The sequence below is a fragment of the Anabrus simplex genome, chromosome 2 (genome assembly GCF_040414725.1).
Source record: "Anabrus simplex isolate iqAnaSimp1 chromosome 2, ASM4041472v1, whole genome shotgun sequence".
In the NCBI taxonomy this organism is placed as follows: domain Eukaryota; kingdom Metazoa; phylum Arthropoda; class Insecta; order Orthoptera; family Tettigoniidae; genus Anabrus; species Anabrus simplex.
The window spans coordinates 201892907-201915053 of record NC_090266.1 but is presented as its reverse complement, the minus strand read 5'-3'; the positions used below and the strand labels follow the sequence as shown (position 1 = coordinate 201915053).

Below are 22147 nucleotides of genomic sequence, written 5' to 3'. Positions count from 1 at the left end.
ATAAATTCAGTGCTTTCATATTTTTCCCAGTAAATAAATAAAAGCTGGAATGTAGTTTTATTCAGGCCATGGTTCCTACATCGGCCTCCTTTCCCATTGCAGTGTTGCCAAACTCCTGTGTGTTAGAGCTTTAAACCACTTATAATAATACAACAGACCTAGGCTCATTCATAATGTGCAATTTCTCATTTGGCTTCTACAAACCTTCACTGTGTGACTAACCTGTATTTTATCCAGATTAACATGAAAGTCAGAAAGCTAGGGGGGAGAATTGAATGTACAAAAGGGATGTAAAAAGAGACTAGAGTGAAGTTCAGAACAAAAGAACACGGGTCAAACCACATTTTTACACAATAATTTTGATAGATGAGCTTTACTTTCCTTGATATTAGTTTTTTTGAGATTCACCTTCAATATTACTTCTTCTGGACCTGTTTGTTCTGAGCTTCCTTCCTAGCTTCATTGGAAAAGAAGAGGCATCCACACGTATTGAGGGGGTCGTTCTTCAAAGATGCAAGAAGTATAGGATATGTTAATGAGAAACGTGGATCAACACAGGAATGGAAGAGACAACTGGAAAGCGTTTTGTAAAAGTGGAGGAAGATAATAGACACAGAACAAATTCTCTTCAAGGCTGTTTTCTTTTTATTGCATCCTTTCTTGTAATGATTCTTCTGTCAACATATATACATCTTCATTATGGACTGTTATGCCTTTCAGTGTTCAATCTGCAAGCCTCTGTGAATTTACTAAATGCCGCCACAATCCTCTATTTGTAACTAGTTCTGTGGCCTCATTTAGTTCTATATCCCTTATCTTTAAATCGTTAGAACTGAGTCTACCGAGCAAGTGTCTGTGCGGTTAGGGTCGCACAGCTGTGAGCTTGCATTCGGGAGATAGTGGGTTCGAACCCCACTGTCGGCAGCCCTGAAGATGGTTTTCCGTGGTTACCCATTTTGACACCAGGCAAATGCTGGGGCTGTACCTTAATGAAGGCCACGGCCGCTACCTTCCCAATCTCCTACCCTTCCGTCGCTGTGTTAGTGCGATGTTAAACTAATCGCAAAAAAAATAAAAAATTACAGAGTCTAACCACCATCGTATTGGTCTCCCTCTACTCCTCATACCCTCCATAACACAGTCCATTAATCTTCTGGGTAACCTATCCTCCTCCTTAATACCTATATAACACACCATACTAATCATTACCCTATGAAACCTTTTCATCCCTGCCTTCCCACTGTATTTCACCATTTCAGGTCTAATTTCATCTATTCCTGCTGCTTTATGACCCTGGAGTTTGTTTACCATCCTTTCCGCTTCATCAAGCGTAATTTCACCAATATCATTGTCTTCCTCCCCATGAGCTCAGTTGTTTGCGACGTCACCAGGAAGAGTTCCTTTTATGTTGAGATGATTTTCAAAATATTTCTTCCACCTGTCCAGTGATTCTCTGGGATCATTTATGAGTTCACCTGCATTACCCAAAACACTATTAATTTCCTTTTTCCCTCCCTTCCTAAGATTCATTATTACTGTCCCGAAAGTTTTCCTTGCTGTTTGACCTAGCCTTTCCAGGTTATTACCAATATCTTCCCACAATTTTTTTTTTTGATTCAGCAACTATTTGCTTTGCTCTGTTTCTTTCATCTACATACAATTCCCTGCCTGCATCAGTCCTTGTTTAGAGCCATTTCTGAAACGCCGTCTTTTTACATTTACAAACTGCTTTCACTTCATCATTCCACCAAAATGTTCACTTTTCCCCATTTGTACACATAGTTATTCATAGGTTGTTGTTTCTACTACAGTATCCCTGTATGCCACTCATTCTCTTTCTGTATCCTGAACCACTGAGTTCGATAGCTGCAGTCGCTTAACTACGGCCAGTATCCATTATTTGGGAGATAGTGGGTTCGAACCCCACTCTCGGCAGCCCTTAAGATGGTTTTCTGTGGTTTCCCATTTTCACACCTTAATTAAGGCCACGGCCAATTCCTTCCCACTCCTATCCCTTACCTGTCCCATTGTCGCCATAAGACTTATCTGTGTTGGTGCGATGTAAAACGACTTGAAAAAAAGAAAAAGAAATCCTGAACCTTCTTACTGTCCATTGTTTGGAACTTTTCGCTAATCATATCTATGTACTTCTAATTTCCTCATTTTGGAGGTTTTCTACCCTTATTCGTCTGCAGACAGATTTCACTTTTTCTATCCTAGGCCTAGAGATACACCAGCAGAAATAGAAAGTGTTACACCATGAAGCACCCCTCCGATATTTATCAAACGTTGTGGAGATATTCATCACATAACAGGTATTAAATGATTCAACTTTCAGTCCATTTGGAACTGTCAGTCATCACCATCATCAGTATGATATATGACACCCATGGGCACGAATACACTCTTGTATTCGGTTTGGCATGGAAGCAAACAGCCTCTGAATGTCATCTTGAGGGATTTCTTGCCATGCCTGAAGCACATGCTGTGTCAGTTCATGAATATGGCTGGCTGGACGCTGGCATGACTGTATACGTTTTCCCATCACATCCAAGACATGATCTATGGGTGACAAATCAGGGAACCGAGACGGCCAGTCAAGGTTCCGTACATTCCTCAAGGCGTTTCTGGTGTGAACTGCAGCATAGGCTCTTACATTATACTGATGTAATATGCCGTTTGGTACCCTCGTCATAAAGGGTATGACAGTAAGGTTTACCATTCCTGCCACATACTGGCAAGCATTTACTCTCCCTTCAACAAGAACTAAATCCATCCTGTTGTCCTATCCTATTGCTCCCCACACCATGATTCCAGAAGTTGGAGAGGTACGCGCCTCAATAACCACTGCTTCCTGTGACCTTTCAGCAGGTCGTCTACGGACATGTTCACATCGATCTGGCTTCCGCAAACAGAAGTGAGACTCATCGCTAAACACCATAGAATGCCACTCAATGTCCCAGTTGACTCTGGCTCTACACCATGCATTTCTCCATTGTCTGTGGTTTGGTGTCAGCATTAAACAACGCATGGCAACTCGAGATCGAACCTTGCTTCCAGTAATTTGTTCCCAACGTTTCGTAGTGACACTCTGCCTGTAACCTCTGCCCGGTTTTGAGCTGTTGTCACCCGTCTGTTCGTCAGAGCCAGCCAATGAATCCTATGATCTTGTCGTGATGTAGCCCTTCTGGAAGGAACCGTGCCTGCTCTTCATACCACACTGTTGTCCTGAGTCCAACTCATCACTACTCGTTCTGCAGTCATTGCTCTACAGCCAACTGTCTGTGCAATTTGTCAGTATGATGCTCCCATATCTCTCATGCCAATCATTTGACCTTTCACACAGTCCAAAATATGGTGCTAAACTGCATGTGCATGTCCTCTAGGCATACTGTGTTGCAATCTCTACCTGAAAATAGACAGTAACGTTAGACACACCCAACAGCCATAATGTACAAGCACTAGCCGCTATCTTTAGAAATGACGTTTTCCTGTACTAACAATTAGTTCTATGAGGATGAAATTTTAATCAGCATATCTCACAGGCATGGAAATACTGGGGTATCAGTTTGGTGGCATTCGGTCAAGGTATGCATGGTGTAACACATTCCATTTCTGCTAGTGTACTTAGCTCACCACAGATCAGATAGTGGTCTGTATCATCAAAATATCCCCAGAAAACCCAAACATTCCTAACAGATTTCATGAATTTGAAGTCGGTTAAGATATAGTCTATTATGGATCTGGTGCCCCAACCCTCCCATGTGTAGTGGTGAACAGCCTTATGCTTGAAGAATGTATTCGTAACTGCTAAACCCATACTAGCACAGAAGTCCAGCTACTGCTTCCCAATCCTGTTAACTTCCATATGTTCCCCACATGTACCTATCACCCTTTCATATCCTTCAGTTCTATTACCAACTCTCACATTGAAAATACCCATTTGCATTATCCTATCCTTGCTGTTGATCCTGACTACAATGTTGCTCAATGATTCATAAAACTTGTCAAATTCATCCTCATCTGTACCCTCACATGGTGAATGTACTGGTACCCTCACATGGTGAATGTACTGAGACAGTTCTCAACTTAATTCCCCCAACTGCCAAATCTACCCACATCATTCACTCATTTACGTGCCTAACAGAAACCATGTTGTATGCAGTAGTATTCCTGATGAACAGCACAACCCTACTCTTTACCCTTCCCTTTTTAACACCGTCAAGTACACTTTATAAACTCCTACCTCTTCCTAGTTGTATCTCCTTACCCAAATATCATTAACTCCGCACGCATCCAGTTGCATCCTCTTGCCTGACTCAGCCAGTTCTACTTTCTTTCTTTCTTCCATAAGCTCCATTAATATTGATAGCTCCCTGTCGAAGTAACCCACCATCATGAACCATCAAGACTGAAGATGTTTTTAGGCATGACACTCCCCCCCCCATTCACTGAGTGTTGAAGCCCATTTTCCCTACTCCCCTGATGCTGATGTAGGCAGAAAAAACAAGCTGATCAAGGTCTGTGAAGAAATAGATCCAGATGAACTGAGTTACGAGGAGTGAGACCCTATATGAAGATGAGATTTTCCTTGTCATTTTGTGTGTTTGTATTTTTCCTTTCCTAATTTGCTATTGCTACCTTTACCTACACTGACCTGTTATTGTGTCTATACCTAGTGTATATACTTTATTCCATTTCCTTATGCCGTAAAATTCCTTAACCTTTAAATCTCTCTGTTTAGTTACAAGGCGTGCTTGTAATAATAATAATAATAATAATAATAATAATAATAATAATAATAATAATAATAATAATAATATTAGTTTTATGTCCCACTAACTACTTTTACAGTTTTCAGAGATAAAGCATGGTTTTCATTGTCAACTTGTTAAGAGAGAGAATGTTTAAAATCATTCCAGTTGGTTGAACAAAATTTATTTTACGTAAATTAATTTAGGACATATTATGAAATGAAGTGAAATATATTATTAAAAGATTATAAAATGTTTACACATTATCATGAAATTATCCTTACATAGTTCTGTTTGTTGACTCTGCTGAACGGAAGCTAAAGCTGGGTCATTGCGAGTAGAAGAGAAAGTGTGATCTCCCCCCTAGTTCATTGGTTCCTCTGCTAGGCAGCTCTTCCTCCAATAAATGAACTTTAGGCTACAAGCCAGTGTAGAATAAAAGATAATTATTGCATGCAAAATATTATGCGGTTGCTTACCATTCCAGAAGTCAGTTATCAGATTGTTTAGATAACTTCCGGATAGACTTTGTGGTCTTAGAAAATTTCATTTCCTTTCTCAGTTGTCTTGTTACAAAATAAAATCGACACTCCATACAATGTAAAATAAATTTAGGAATAATGTCCATAACATGGTCATTACAGTGCACTATTTCTTTTGAAGTAATAGTGATACCATGTAAACTGTCCAAACACACTTAAAATACAGGGTGTAACTAAATATGTGGGAAAGCTCCGAGGATTCGATAGAGGACCTGACAACAAGTAGAACATGTCCTCTAAACATGGTTTACTTGCTTTCGTTTCCGTGTTACAGGCATTCTTTGTGGTGTACATAACACAGACCACTTCACTATGCAGGTTCGTCACTTGTGTTGATAAAGTGTAATTTACTACTTACAGTTCTCTACAGAAGGTGCTCATAATGGCTACCATGAGCTGTAATGCAAGCGTCTATGCGCCGCATCATTGACTGCCTCACTCGTTCCCATATTCTAGGCGTTTGTCGTATCTGCTGACACCCTTGCTCTATTGCACGTTATAAATTTCATATTAGAGCCCGTATTGTCAAAGTATCAACTTGTGAAAATTTAGATTTTATAATTCCACCTTTACAATACTGTAATTGTCTTTATTACAAAGACTACATTAAATTACATTCGTGAAACATGTTTCGTCCTCTTCTAGGACATCTTCAGTCACAAATACAAATACATAACATTAAAAATAAGATGAGGACACATTAAAATAAGTTAATGCAAAGTCTTTGTATCCTGTGACGTGGCGTGATAGCGTCTTGTCAATCTTCAATGTTAAAATGGTGCAGTGTGAACATGATATGAAGCATGAAGTCCAATTAAAATCATATGTTAAAACTGTTGTTCAAAACAACGAATTATCAATTATAAAACACCGTAAGTGGCTATGCAAATAAAATTATGTGCATATTGTACATAAAACAGTGTTGTGGTGATGCCACATTATAATAGATTTCTTGATTAGGAGGTGGAGTTATACTGATGCTAGTTGAACCTGATTGTGTGTTGACAATAGGGGCCTAAAAAAGAAAAAGAAAATATGAATGAACTGAAGAATAAAATGCCGTTAAAATGTGAACTAAGTGCCTATCCAGTCGCTCACCTCCTTGCCTGTCCTACATCGACCACTCCACCTCAAGTGCTAAGGCTAACTGAGTGACGTCCTCGAAGGTCGTTGAGGACTGATTGTGAGGGGAGGTTGAGAAGAGTTTGACGAAAGGGGAGAGGCGTGAGGTGATGTATTACTCACGCGCCTTCGTGAAAAGAATTTATTGATTAACTCCTCGAAAAGTATATTGATATCCTCCGATATCTCATTAAGATTATAAATCGGGTTGCATTTTTTATCAGTATTTATAAAGATGTTTTCTAAAATGTTCAATAGATCTCCTTTCTTACATAAATGGAGAATTTGAAGGTCTTGTTGTATGCCCGTGAATGTATGATTGGTATCGTCCATATGAGAACCGAATGCTGAGAATCTGCCGTACTTTGAAGGTCTTGTTGTATGCCCGTGAATGTATGATTGGTATCGTCCATATGAGAACCGAATGCTGAGAATCTGCCGTACTTTGACGCATTAACATGTTCATTATACCTTATGTTAAAATTGCGGCCTGTCTGTCCAATATAACTGGCGGGACACTGCTGGCACTTTAATTTGTAAACACCTGATTTCTGAAATTTGCTATTGCCGTTATTGATAGTGTGCAGATTGAAGAAAAGATGAGTGTTGTTATTGGTTGTTTTAAAAGAAACTTTCATATTAAGTTTCTTGAAAACATTCGTGATTTTGTATATTTTACTGTGACTATAAGTAAAAAGGGCGTAACTATTTTCTTTCTTTTTGGTATCCTTGGTTAATGTGGAAAATTATTTTTTCTCAATTTTGCTAATAATTTTATCTACAAATTGCCTGTTGAACCCATTTCTTTTTGCTATAAAATAAATAGTATCCAATTCATTTTTACGATCTGCTTCTGAGATGGGTATATTATAAGCTCTATAAATCATACTGTAAAAGGAGGCCCTCTTATGTGCTGCTGGGTGTACGGAATTTTGTTTAATTACATTAAACCTAAGTTTATTAGAGTCATTAATAATTGTAATGTCAAGAAAGTTTAATGCTTTATTATTTTCACTTTCGAAAGAAAATTTAATCTGTGAATCCATATTGTTTAATTGTTCTAATACCTCCTGTCCATTAGTAATGCTATGGTCAATTATTGTAAACGTATCATCTACGTATCTCAACCAGCTTATTATTCCTTTAATGTTGTTAATTTTGCTATTTTCAAGAAAATCCATATAAATTTCTGCCATAAATCCCGAAGCTGGGGCCCCCATAGGAAGACCTTCCTGTTTATATATTTGACCGTTGAAAGTAAAGTAATTAATAGCGACGACGAACTCCAAAATATTAATAAAATCGGCTATCTCTTGCCTTTGGCAAAACATTTCCTCTCTTCACTTTCTGCCATTGGATTAAAATGAAATGATGCTAGGCATATAATATACACAAACAATATTTAAAAATTTACTGTATTATAACTGTGCTATTATTATGCACGCACATGTCCTTAGAGATACTGTTTATGAATAACAGTACAATCATACACATGGACACACAAATACAAACACAAAGTAACCTTCGCTGGTAAGAACTTGGTAGCATAGTGAAAACTGCTGAGGAAAGCTCTCTCTCCCTCTCTCTCTCATCGCACATGATGCGAAAACGGCAACATTATCTTAAGCTTTCCCTCCCTTCTCTTCGCTGGCCCACACTCTTCTGTGGTTAGTCACATGTGATTGGTCAAATTCTGGGTTGTCAAGACAACCTGCTAACACTATTTTCCCACTTCATCCCCATCACAGCTGCAAAACAGGTGTTGAAGCAGCTGTCAATCCCATTCTAGTTCCACTTGGACAATAATACATCTGTTCGGTTATTTAATACATTAGTGAACGTTTCTGTCGGTTCATTGTCTTCAAATCCCTCAGAGTTTCTGTCTAAAAAACTTTTAATGAGCTGGTGTTAGTTTCACTTTGTAAAACGGGCTAGTTTAATGGTAGAAAGACATCCTGAGCAAAGAGGTTAAAAGCAACAAGCGATGCAAGTGCGATATCAGGTATAACTTGAAAACAATATTCTCTCACCCATGGATAACTAACACAACTATCGAGCTTGGATTATTATTATTATTATTATTATTATTATTATTATTATTATTATTCGATCGTGATGATTATTATTATTATTATTATTATTATTATTATTATTATTATTATTATTATTATTCTTTCTTCGTTATGACCAACTAAGGAGCACGATTGAATTTATTTAACTGATGTCGTTGCCTTTTTTTTTTTTTCCTTCCAAAATATCTTCATCTTCTCACTGTGGCTTTTCTTGCGATCTTCTGTCCTGAAAATCTTTTCCAACTTCAAGCAGCCACTTGTTTTTTTTTATTATATACTTTCATTGATAGGGCTAGGTTCAGAATTATTATTCTTTTGGTCAATCTCTGATTACTCAGTCCAGCTCCATGGCTAAATGGTTAGCGTGCTGGCCTTTGGTAACAGGGGTCCCAGGTTCGGTTCCCGGCAGGGTTGGGAATTTTAACCATGATTGGTTAATTTCGCTGACACAGGGACTAGGTGTATGTGTCGTTGTCATCATCATTTCATCCTCATCACGACACGCAGGTCGCCTACGGGAGTCAAATCAAAATACCTGCTCCTGGTGAGCCGAACATGTCCTCGGACACTCCCGGCACTAAAAGCCATACGCCATTTCATTTTTTTCTGATTACTCATTCTGAGAATATGTCCATAAAATTTCAAACTCCTTTTCCTAAATGTGTCTGAGATTTTCGCTGAGTGTTGGTACAGGTCATGAGATTTCCTTATCATCCAAATTCCCCCTGTACAGACTGGTCAAAAAATTTTCCTTAAGATTTTTCTTTCTTGCTTTTCCACATCTTTAATCAACTATATGCCCCCCAATGATCAGTTTTTCAGATGATATAGTGCTTCAGTTTTGATTAGTGTTATAATGTAATTTTGGATTTTGGGATATAGATTTTTTATTATATCTGCTCCAAGTGAGTCTGAATGCTGTTTGTATTTAGGGACCCTTCCTTTGTTTGCTTCACGATTGAGTCCTGAAGGTTGGATGACTTCTCCCAGGTATTTGAATTTAGACACTTGGGATATTTTGCCATATTGTGTTTTCATTGGTTGTCCATCTAGGTATCAAAGGGATCCTTCCGTGTAGTGAGTTTTCTGATACGAGATCTGAAGTCCTGTTCTGGATGCAATTTCATGGAGTTTTTCCAATTGATGCTATCGCTTCCTGTCTGTTATTGGATAACACTGCTAAGTCATCAGTGAAGGCCAAACACTGTAAATTAATTTGGTTTTGACATAATCTGCCAAGGGTTATTCCTTTAACTTCTTTTTCCCAAGTCTTAATCACTTTTTCCAAAACAAGATTAAACAATAAAGGGGACAACCCATCTCCTTGGCAGACTCATGTTTTAACATCAAATGGTTCAGACAATTCCCCTAAGAATTTAACCTTGGAAGTGGTGCATGTTAGTGTTTGTATGATTAATTCTCTTCTTGTTTTCCTGTCTACTTTGAATTCTTCCAGTACACGGAAAAGTGTCGGTCTATCTAGAGAATCATATGCCTTTTTGAAGTCCAGAAAAGTAATCACTGTTTGCCTGCTTTTACGAATTTGTAGGATGGTCTTGAGGTTAAGAATCTGTTCTGCCCTTGACCTGCCTTTCCTGAACCCTGCCTGATATTCTCCAATCAAATGATCTGTTTGTATTTCAAGTCTCTTGAGTAGGAGTTTTGAAAGAATTTTGTAGGTGACTGCTAGAAGGGAAATACCTCTGTAGTTATTTATGTCAGTTTTATCCCCTTTCTTATGTAATGGGTGAATTGTTGTTGTTGTTATTATTATTATTATTATTATTATTATTATTATCATCATCATCATCATCATCATCATCATCATCATCATCATCATCATCATCATATGAATAATGCATATCTAATACTACAGATGCTCACAGAATATGTATAAATATTTTATTTTGTTGCACCTTACTAATATTGATTCCTCTGTTCTCAAATAGCCAGTACACAGAAACATAAATTGAAGAAGGGTGGCAACCTGAAGATGCTAGATTCAAAGCCGGGGGTCTATACTCATTATCGGCCTTTCCTTCATAAAGATAAAGGAATTTTGAAAAAACTTCTGAAAGGTATGCAGATCAAGCGACCTGGAGAAGTTCAGACAGCATTACTTCGAAGGCACCTTCTTGAACTTACACAGAGCTTCATGATCCCATTGGAAAGGTATATGGCAAGCCTTATGCCATTACAGAAGAATATTTCACCATATAAGGTAAGCTCTTTTAATTATTGTTGAGTTCTAAAAATAGATTTTCCAGTACTTTTTTGTCAGTGCACTAACATCTATCAGAATTACATTCCTTAACTGTTCATAGTGCCTACAAACAATTTACAGAAAAATTCTAACTTAATATTTCTTCATTTGTGGCCTACATTTAGTGTGTCTTCCTGTATATATATATTCCCCCCTTCCCCTGTTCCCCCTAAGTCTCCATTCTTCTCTCTCACATATCATCCTCCTCCTCCTCCTCCTCCTCCTCCTCCTCCTCCTCCTTCTTTGCCTTTACGCTGTTCCTGCAGGGTTGGGGCATTTATGGCACTTCACCTTCCTCTCGTCCTCCACCACTCCTCTTCCATCGTTTTGTCCCACTCTAGGCGTCTTCTTCTTCTTGCACTCCTCTTTATTGAATTTGATCCACCTTGTTCTAGGTCTACCTCTCGCTCTTCTTCCCTCGAACTTCATTCTCCATCATCTGTTTTGGTATTCTTTTCTCCTCCACCCTCTTTAAATGTCCAAACCATTTTAGTTTACTCCTATCAATTCTCTCATTTAGGTTTTCCATTCCAACCTCTTTTCTCTCATCTTGATTTCTCAATCTGTCTTTCCAGTCATACTTCTTAGGTATTTCATTACGCTGGCTTGGAGTTCTACTTTCCTCCCCACTTGTCATTGTCTAGATCTCAGCCATATACGTCAGTATGTAATACATTTTGTACGCTAAAGGCACAAACACACTGTTATCACGTTCCTTGAGCTCATGCATAATGTGCCGCAATCTAATCTGTCCAGAAAAATGTGCTATGCCTTTTCCACAATGTAAAAAATGTAGAGTGGTCACACTGCAACTCATGTCACGGCTGTTCATGGTGGCTGACATCATTGTGACATAGAAGTACACTACCACTCATTAATTTCAATACACCCTGGTATTTAAGATTTACAACACAAATCAAATGTTATTTTTCACAAAAGATAATTATATTAACTTACACATATATAATACAATCACAAACATTATATTTTACTTTCATCAAAGTATCCTCCTTTGGATTTAATGACTGCCTCACAAACTCAATCAGTTTTTGTAGGTATCGTGAATCTATATGATTCCACACATCCTTAACAATATTCCAGAGATGTTCCTTGCTGGATATATTAACTTCCCTGATACGTCTGTCCACTTAATCTCAGACAATTTCAATGGGATTACAATCGGGGCTTTGGAGCGGCCATACCTTATATTTCAGTACTTTCTGTTTTTCCTTTGATGCAATGTAGTTCGTACAGTATGCCGACCGATGTTTTGGGTCATTATCCTGTTGTAAAGTGAACTCTTTCCATATTAAGCGCAATCCACTTGGTATTGCATGATACTGGAGTATGCGGTGGTACTGCTTCTGATCCATACATCCTTCTATTCTCACAATGTCGCCAAGTCTATCTCCGCCAAAACATCCACAAACCATAATAGAACCTCCACCTTGTTAAACTGTAGGTAGAACATACTGCTGGGCTACCCTTTCCCCTACAAATCGGTGAACAAATATTCTCCTTTTGGTTCCAAAAATCTTGAACTTCGATTCGTCAGTGAATAACACCTTCATCCACTATTCCGATGTCCAATTACGATGATTTATAGCCCATTCAAGTCTCTTCTGTTTATTCATGGGCCTTAGAAGGGGTTTTCTTGCTGTGACACATCATTTCAAGCCGGCTTCTATCAGTCTCATTTTTACTGTTGCAACGTATCTTGTTGTCGTGTTCATTTCTACCAATTCTGTACGAATTTGGGGCGCTGTTTTGAATCTATTTCTCTTACTGGTAATTCTGATATATTTATCATCGCTTTTAGTTGTCTTACGAGGCCGTCCTGGTCGTGGAATGTCCTTATTGCTGCCTGTTGTCTTCTTGCGGTGAAGGGTGTATTGCACTCCCTCTAAAGACACACTACACCGTTTCACAATTTGGCGAACAGATAAACCTGCTTGCCTAAGTGCTACAATTGCAGCACGTTTTTCTATGGACATCTCTACTCGTGGAGCCATACTAGCGATGTGCACATTTCAACTGTCATGAAGGAACTGACATGCAGGAACCACATGTTATGTATCGTGGTGATGCTTGCCGTTCGCTGCCGATATCACATCACTACAGGGAACAACACAGGTGTACCAAATGCGGCGTCCGTCGGCAAATAGGTAAACAAACATATCCGATAGGTACATAATGTTTATGTACACAACGTTGTTTGTTGGATACTGTTGTATCTTGATGACCACAAACAAAAATCATGACCTGTGTACAACTGTTGTACTATTCCTTTGCTTCCTCAACTGTACCCACGGTATTAGACCTTATCTATAGAGAAGTAGTGGGTGTATTGAAATTAATGAGCGGTAGTGTAGGTGACATCATTCCTCACGCTGAGCGCAATTTTCTGCTCTGGCACATACCTGGAGATGTTTCGTGTGGATGGAAGCAGTTTCCTTAAGCGATATGGAAGCAACGTTACTTGCGTTGGTGTGGATGCATGAGAATCTCTGTAATATATGTTCAGTTAACTATAGAAACCAGTAAATGTGACATGAGACATGGAATGAAATAGGAAAGGAATTAAAGTTCACAGGTGAGGACTTCTTTTTAACTTGAAGTACATTTGAAATCTTTCTGGATATCTGTTAATAGCTCCCTTACAAAATTCAAAATTGTCATGCCCACCCTTTCCTTTGTTTCATGTATCCAGTGTCTTTTGCAGCAGATATTTGTGGCAATAGTAACAGCACAGGCAATCTAAAGCTCATCACAATCCGATGAAGTTAGTATGGTAACTTACCATCATGTGAAGTATACTGTGATCTGTGAGCGTGAATATCTGAATTACCCACCTTGAGCATGTGTGTATGGGTGGGCCGGCACAAGGTTACAGTTGACAGTTGTTATTCATGTTGGCACCACTACAAAAACGAAATGAAGAATGTCACCCGTCAATCAGAATGACCAATCTACTACTTTTTATGTCAGATACAGTTACACATTTTATTCATGTTAATTCGTATTTAATTCTGTACAGTGCTTATAATCTTTTATTTGCTTGCACAAATATCAGCATTTTAAAAAAATATTATAAGGTTTAAGTGAGCCACAAAATAAATATGAACTATTTTCAGTTGATTGTTGTTGGCAATATGGGTAGTATAGTGGTGCCATCTATAACTAGCTTGACTACCGTATTGGAGTGCTGCCGTTTTGTCTGTCGCCACTAGCACGTGGTCAGGTGTGATTTGCGCGTTTATGAAAGTTTTGCTTTCTTTGTGAGATAATTGTGAAATTTTATTTTAACGAGTGCAGTGCAATGTCACGGAAATGACAACATAGTCATGAACCGCGAAGTAATAATCCTTTGCGCCGTGGAGTGGCCCTTAATAGTCAGACATTAAAATTAGTGCGGAGAACTTGTGAGTTTTACGAGAGGGAGGGGAGATTCATACGCTTGTATGGCCGTCTCTCTGTTCCAGCAGATCAAGTTGTGGAATGCACATGTCAAACATTAGGGCTTTCAAAGCGTACTGTTATTCAGACAGGTGTTCGCCTCCAAGAACGGAAGGAAAAAGGGACTGGGAACATAGCAGTAGCAGAAACAGGGCTGATAGTAGGGACTTGTTTCACAGTACTTCAGGAAAGAAACGAATTAAGCTATCTCCTGTAACAGGAATTAATTCTTTCCAGGCTGATGCAATACAAAGACTCGTGTACGATTAATGCTGCTCAAAGTCCCTTCTGTCATTGTTATGCTCAATGCACCTTACCACTCCGTAATAATGGACAAAATCCCTACTTCGAGCACCCGTAAAGAACTGTTAGTGGAATGGCTGCAGTAAAGAGATATCCCAGCACATATTTGTATCACTAAATTAGCGAAGGAACAAGGCCACAAAGTTATTAGATTGCCGCCGTACCACTGTCACTTCAACCTCATTGCGTTGGTATGGTATGGGGTGAAGTAAAACATTTCATGCGCACTAATAACAAGTCCTTCACAATTACTTAAGTGGGAGGACTGTTCTGGGAGACAATACTCTCCCCCTCAAATTGATGCGGCTTTGTGGAGGAAGATAGTTAGCCATGTCGCAACATTCATGAACTCGGCAATGGTATTGCATGGCATCATCAGTGACTGTCAGGAGTTGATGATCTGCCTAGACGACGATGACAATGATAACGAAGGCGATGGTAGTGATGGCAGTGATCTGGAGGGTACCGAGCCTCTACCTGTGTGAATCAGGTATGAAAATAAGGTTTCTGAATTTTCGTAAATTTTATAGATTTTATTTGAAACCTTTTGTGTTAGCACTGGTGTATATTATTCTAATATTTATCGGTGTATTTAAAGTGAGATTCTTGTCATCTGATTTCTTCCGTATTTTCTAAAATCGCGATACTAAGAACTTAGTATATTTATCTCGTATCATTTTGTGTGATGAAATATGTTATTGTAAACTTAATCGGTGTGTTGAAAGTTTGATTTTTGTCAGACAATTTAATTTGTATTGTGTATCATCGCGATGGCATTAAAAGCATTTCTACCATGTTTTTAAAAACTTGCGTGTGTGCAATCAGCTGTTGTTGTGGCGGCAACATCATTTCTTGCACCATTGCAGTGTGACCAACATTGTACGCAACTGTCATGTGCAGGGAATGGATTTATATGTACTAATAATTATTGAAATATGTACATATATATTTAGTTATTTTTATTGAAATATGAAATTATATATGGACTTAAAATAACACATATAACATCAATTTCTATTTAATATCAAAGTTCGAAGAAGCTAAACAAAGTAGATCTACATGCAACATAATGCTGCATACATGCATCATAATGTTGCATTTCTCATTTTAATATATTTGAAGAACACACAATCCTTTATTCTCAATTACCAAAACAATGGATTACAAAATGTTCTTTTAAGTGCTGGAAAGTGAATCTTCTCCTATTATCTCTAAGGACAGATTTATATTGAGTGAAACTGCGTTCAACATTGGAAGAGGTAATGGGGGCATAATTCACTTTCACAATATCTGCTGGGGTTAAATCCAGTGTTAATTTTACACTTAAATCTCCACACAGCATTGCAGAAACCTTTGTCATTTCTTCATATCCAGGGTTCTTTGAAAGTACAGTGGCCATCTTCATGTTTGCTACATCTGCAACTTTACCTGTACCACGATTTAGTTGTTCCACAGTTTTATTCACAATTTCACAACTTTCAGAAAGTAAGAGATACGAGTTTTGGAGCCTTTTCAGTGTTTTTGTGATGCATGAAAAATTATGCTGAATGTAACATAAGTCATTTCTCACACTTGTATCGCAGACAACTGTTTTCGTGGCTTCAAGTGAGGCTGCATCTTCAGAGTCCATGGCATGCAGAACGTTCCGTTTCCGGCCCTTAGCGCCCGACTGTTCATTTAGCCTTCCGGTCCTTAGCGCCCAAAAGCGCCCAGCTGCATTATCTGCATTCGTCTGCGATCTGTGCGGTAGTTTTTTATTTTTCTCATCAGTGAAGTGTTTATAAGGCATTTATGAACACGCAGTGCAATCTATAAGTCTTAGGAAATAAAGGAAGAGAGATAATCTGTCTTGACGTTGCCTAGGCAACGGTCATGAACTTCCGCGAGCGCGGGTCAGCTGTTTCGTTCGTAAACATGGCGGGATTGAATATCGCGTATATTGAAACTGAGTTGAATATGGGCGAAAAACGTGACGCAGAATCCTTGAGTAGGGGTGCATTTTTAATTTTTAATGAGTGAATAATATATAAACGAAGATAATTTTAGTGATAACAGTGATATGAATGAAAACGAATATCGATAAATCGGACCTGAAGGCGATGCCACGGCAATTCAGGTAACACAAATATTACGTTCCGTTACTCCGAATGATTAAATGGATGATGTTGAACCTGCGCATTATTCGGAAAGAGTATTAGGGGAAAGAGATTGTTTTTTACGCATGTTAGGAGGAGAAAAATTATTCAGTGACATAGCCTGTTGCGCATATAACAATGCAGCCTTCAAACAATCGCATTCCGGTAAGATAAAAACAGAATGGAAAGACACTTGCCCAGATAAAATAAAATCTTATATACATGGGCATCATTCCACTTCCAAAATCACGTTATTATTGGTTTTGAGGGATTCAGACAACATGGGAATGTGACAAATGCAGACTGTCTCTGTGTCGAGTATCACGAGGAGGGGGGGGGTGAAAAACACATTATGACTCAATAAACAGAGAAATGGATGTTATGGTATATTTTCTAATGTTATTGAAAATTTGAATTCATTGTGATCAATAGTTTTTACTGTATTTAACTTTTTCTGAAACAATACGGTCTGTTTCAGTTTTTGCTAAATAATAGGTTGAAACCTGGGGATAAGCGGAGTGAAAATGTGGGCGGGAAAGGGTTAATACAGTCTATATATTCAACATAATATTCAACTGCTTGCAACCACGTACCCCAACTAGTTAGAATCGGCTTAGGCGGCAATGGAATCTCTGGGTACATTTCTTTCAAAAGATGAACTCTTCTGTGGGCTCTGAGAAAAACATTTTTCACTGAGTAAATCAATAAATCTACTTTGGGGTAACTGCCTCTTATCACTTCTGCCACACGATGAAAGGCATGTGCTACACATGTTAAATGAGTCATCTTAGGATATACAACACATAATGCTTCTCCGGCTTTTATCATATAAGGTGCGGTATCGCTAATAAAAAGTAACACTTTATTGTACTTAACGCCCTGTGGCCAGGGGATACCCATAGCCTCATTGAACAGTTTTGCTATAGTTTTGTTATCGCACTTTTCTAGAACATCACAGTGTAAGAGAATCCGTTTACAATAATCTACGCTTAACAAACCAATGATTACGTTGCCAATTAGCCTGCCTTCTTTGTCTGTTGTCTCATCAATGGAAACCCAAATTGGACCGTCTTTAATCTCTTGCCTTATCTTCCGAACACTTTCATCATATATGGCTGAACAGTACGTTTTTCTGAACGTTGACTCATCCGGGATGGATCCTTTAGTACATTTCTCAAGGAATTCCCTGAAGCACTGATTATTCAGTTTGAAGAGAGGTATGTCAGCAGAGATGAGGGCACGGCAGAGATCGGTGTTGAACTCGGACGTTACACTGGAAGTTGCCGGTTGTGTCGGAAACAACTGTCTCTGCTTGGAATCTCGTTGTTTGTTAGCCTGGTGTTGACTGGTTGAAACGTGCTGTTGCACAAGGAACTTTTGAGTAGATGTCACTGTACAATGACACAAATTACAAAATAATATCTTACTGTCAGTTGATAAACCATCTTCTTTAAATTCTGATACGTAACTTTTCAATTTTAAACTGGTTGACTGAGCTACTTTAGGCATATTGTAATAACGTTAATGTCTTCTATAAATATCACTATACAACTGCACACACTTAACGTACAAGAACACTATGATCCGTCTTACTGCTAATTCAAACTGCGAATGACTGGTAGTGAACTAGATGGAGTTATGAAGCATCAAAGGGAATGCCAGAATTACGAACTAATCCGGAAACCACTACCACATCGTCGATGAATGAGATTTCCCTAGTTACAGAATTACGTCACAGACACAGTCGATGTTATGTAATGCAGCTTATCAGTGCTGTAAGTGTGATTCAGGTAGTCACGGTACTGACCGGCTGATCTCCACCACTTTCGGGCTCAACCCCTCTCTTTCTTCGCACCGCTTATGAGCTTATTTTATCAGCCCAGACGTGGACAGGTGTGATAATGACCTGCACACCAGTTAAAATATTAATTTTTCGAATATAGATTTTTAATTTATTTCTCCATTATTGAGAGGACTACTTTTTAGTTGAAATATGGACTATATTGATTTTAATGACGAAGAATATGGAACATATGTGCTAAACTCCAAAATGTGGAAAAATATGGAAAATGAATACTCCATTTTTCCACTCCACACGTCATGATTCGTAAAGATAATGCAAAATATAATTAATTTTAGCTTCCTAAAGAGATATGTATTTACATATAAATCCGTTCCCTGCTCATGTGCAACTTTATGCCGGCCCACCTTTAGGCTTCACATCTCTGAATCCAGTTGCGACGTACTCAAGCCAAGACATTAGGGTAATTTTGAATATCCTCTACTGCTTGAAAAGCACAACCCTGGGGGGTCATCCAAAGTATTGACTTCCGTTCTGTATATTTCCTTTTTCATGTCCCCCACCCCCAGACATAAAAGTGTGGAAGAGGTCAAGCAGGTTAAGTGACAGGGTCATGTTGTTCTATCCAAAGACCAGGGAATGCTTGATCCAAATGCTTGTGCACTACCGTTTAGTATTACTCAAACACGCAAGGTTTTTTTGTTGTGACCAATCAAGTTTCTCGGTTGTGAAATCTTATGGCCTGGAAGAGAAATCTAAACCTCTACAAACTCATTGTCACTTTACAAAAGAAAATATTTAAAAATCCTCCTTATCAATACAAATCAACTCATTGTCAGATGAAATATTGTTTGCCACAAATCCTCATGATTCAGCCTCCTTGCTTTATACATTCCAGCTATGTACAGAAGTCCAATAAAGGCCCTTATCCCTATTGTATCTGTGTATATTGCATCCCTAGTAATTGTGTTGTATCCCATCATGCCATTATGAATTTCACAATAGTCTCCAAAATGCTGTCATCAAATTAACACTCCCAGGTTTCTAAAACTCCTTTCCTGTTTTTAGCTATACCCGTAGCACCTGGAAGCCTTGTAACCAAATTTTGTTTTGCCGTTTTCCTCTGATTAGAATAGGTTTTATTTTCAATAACCTTATTGCCTTTCTTTTGAGTGCAAACATGGAATTCCCATTCGTATTCTTCACTAATGCTAGAATCTGTATCACTCTGTTCCATGTTGGAGTTATCTGGCCTCTCTTTTTCTTCTTAAGTGTCTGTGTCAAAACCTTCATTTTCAACATCAAAGCGCTGAACGAATCTATCCTCCCATGACCCTGTGGGACCATCATTATTGTCACTATCACCTGAATCCTGTAAGAAAAGCTGGCGGGCTTTCTTAGCATTGTCCTTATCATTCAAATTGTACTTCTTAGATGCCATTTCTAATCTGCAACAATGAATAGAAAAGCAGTTTGTTGAAGAAAGTTCAAGTAATGAGCCTGCCTTCGAGAATGGAACAAATGTGCTCGCGTTGTATCTATGAGATACAGTACTTTTAACATAATGCAGACCTTAAGGCGAAAAAATATTATGAGGAAACAACTACTATAAAATATATTAAACATATTGTCATTGCGCCTAGAAAAACCGCTGTATGATCATATTTCATCTTAGAACTCTGACCAGAAAGGTTGTCATCTAAGGTTCAGTATTGCATGACCTATGTCAACGAATTTTCACTCTTAAGTGATTCATGTTCTGCGGGTCAGTGTTTCTTCTCTCAACATTGTCACATAACTGTATTTCAAGTTACAATGATGATATGCAGGAATATGAAAAGAATTGTAAGAATAATGAATATTTACTAAAACAGTCACGATGTGTCTCACGGACACAATGATGCTTGGTTGTCACAGCCGCTCATGCATTGGAGGACAACGAGGAAGTGAATGGTGCCACCGTAGAGTTAGGAAGATAGAGGGAGGGAAGTCTCACAGCTTTCAGCACACACTAGTTATTCAAGAAAGAATGAGTCGTGTATCTCTGAGAGCAGGTGCAAGCAGTGGAATGTTAAAGAGACTCTATTTTGATGTGTGCTTGTAAATGGTGTTGTCTGATGGAACTTGTTGTAATCTCAAAATTTTAGAAAACAATATTTTTAGTCCTATTTTGTACAGTATTATGTATAAAAGTAATATTTATAATCATATCATAAATATTGTGAAAATATTCAGAATAAATCAGACTTCAGTACTGTGAGGAAAAGGTTAGCATTGTGTTATACATAGCTAAACAGACTTCTGACTGGATTATGGATTCTATGGAAAACTGGAGGTTCTGTGGTTATGCTTACAATTTCAACAGTCTCATAAATTTTTATCCACACCTTCCTGTTGCTTTTGTGCATGAGCAGTAATGACTTCACGTTGGTAAAACAGTGAGGCTTCGCTGATTTTCCAATTGCTAGGAGTTTTCCGGTTTCCGTCACATTAAAATCGATCAGTAAATCATCAGTGATCTACGTTTAGAATTGTTGCCCAGGTGGCAGATTCCCTGTCAGTTATTTACCTAGCCATTTCTTAAATGATTTCAAAGAACTTAGAAATATATCGAACATTTCCTTTGATAAATTATTCCATTCCCTAATTCCTCTTCCTATAAATTAATATTTACCTCAATTTGTCCTCTAGAATTCCAACTCCATATTATGATCTTTCCTACCTTTTAAAAGCTCCATTCAAGCTTATTCATCTATGAATGCCATTCAGAACTTAAGTTTACCTATTTCTTTTCTTGTAAAGTCAATGAATTTAGCCGGGAAGTATGAGTGTGTACGACGGATCTGTAACTTAGCAATCATATACCGGCAGGACAAGTCCCGCCTGGTGTCAGTAGCACAGCAGCAGTGGCTAGAAATGGCGGCTCTTATTCTTTCTCCTACCGCTAGCGAGGTTCAGTCTGTTATAAGAGTTTCTGCAGAAATTGCGATGGGCCATTCACAACAAGAGGTGTAGAGTGCTCAGTGCTGGTGTCATGCTGATCCATGGCAATGCTCACCCACATACGGCTCGGCGCTCAGCAACTCTTCTGAGGGAGTTCATTTGGGAGGTGTTTGATCAACCACTGTACAGTCCTGATCTTGCTCCGTGATTTTCATCTTTTCTTGCATCTCAAGACATTCCTGTCCTGTCACCATTTTCACACGGAGGAAGAGCTGAAGACAAATGTCTCGCACTGATTCCGTTCCCAGGCGGTAGACTTCTACTACATCAGCATACAAAAGTTGATCCCACGATATGACAAGTGTCTCAATTCTGGTGGCGATTATGTTGAAAAATAGCTCCAACATTGCTGTATTGGGTGCCAGTAGTTTTTCGTGTAACTATGTTGTCTTTTTAAAAAAACAAAATAGGGAAACTTAATTTCTGGATGGCCCTCATACTAACGTCATTACACGCCATCTCTCCACTGACAGCTTGGAACATACTACCTAGGCGACCAGCTCGTCTCCTTACTTCCAATTCTTCCCACCCCAGAGTTTGTAACATTTTCATAATACTACTCCTGTGTCGGAAATCATCCATAACAAATCATGCTGTTTTCCTTTGAATCTTTTCCAGTTCTCATGTCAAGTAGTCTTGGTGAGGGTCCCATACACTGGAGCCATACTCTGTGTTGTTGCCAGTGACTTATATATG

General features: G+C 38.5%; 1 protein-coding gene across 1 annotated transcript in view; it reads left to right on the top strand.

The window, feature by feature from the left end:
- The window catches only part of LOC136863486 (protein DENND6A), a 150551-nt gene that overhangs the window by 112530 nt on the left and 15874 nt on the right, over nucleotides 1–22147 (top strand). The window contains exon 6 of the mRNA XM_067139885.2: nucleotides 10440–10711. Coding sequence (XP_066995986.2) covers nucleotides 10440–10711 — 272 coding nt within the window. The remainder of the gene's footprint in view (nucleotides 1–10439; nucleotides 10712–22147) is intronic.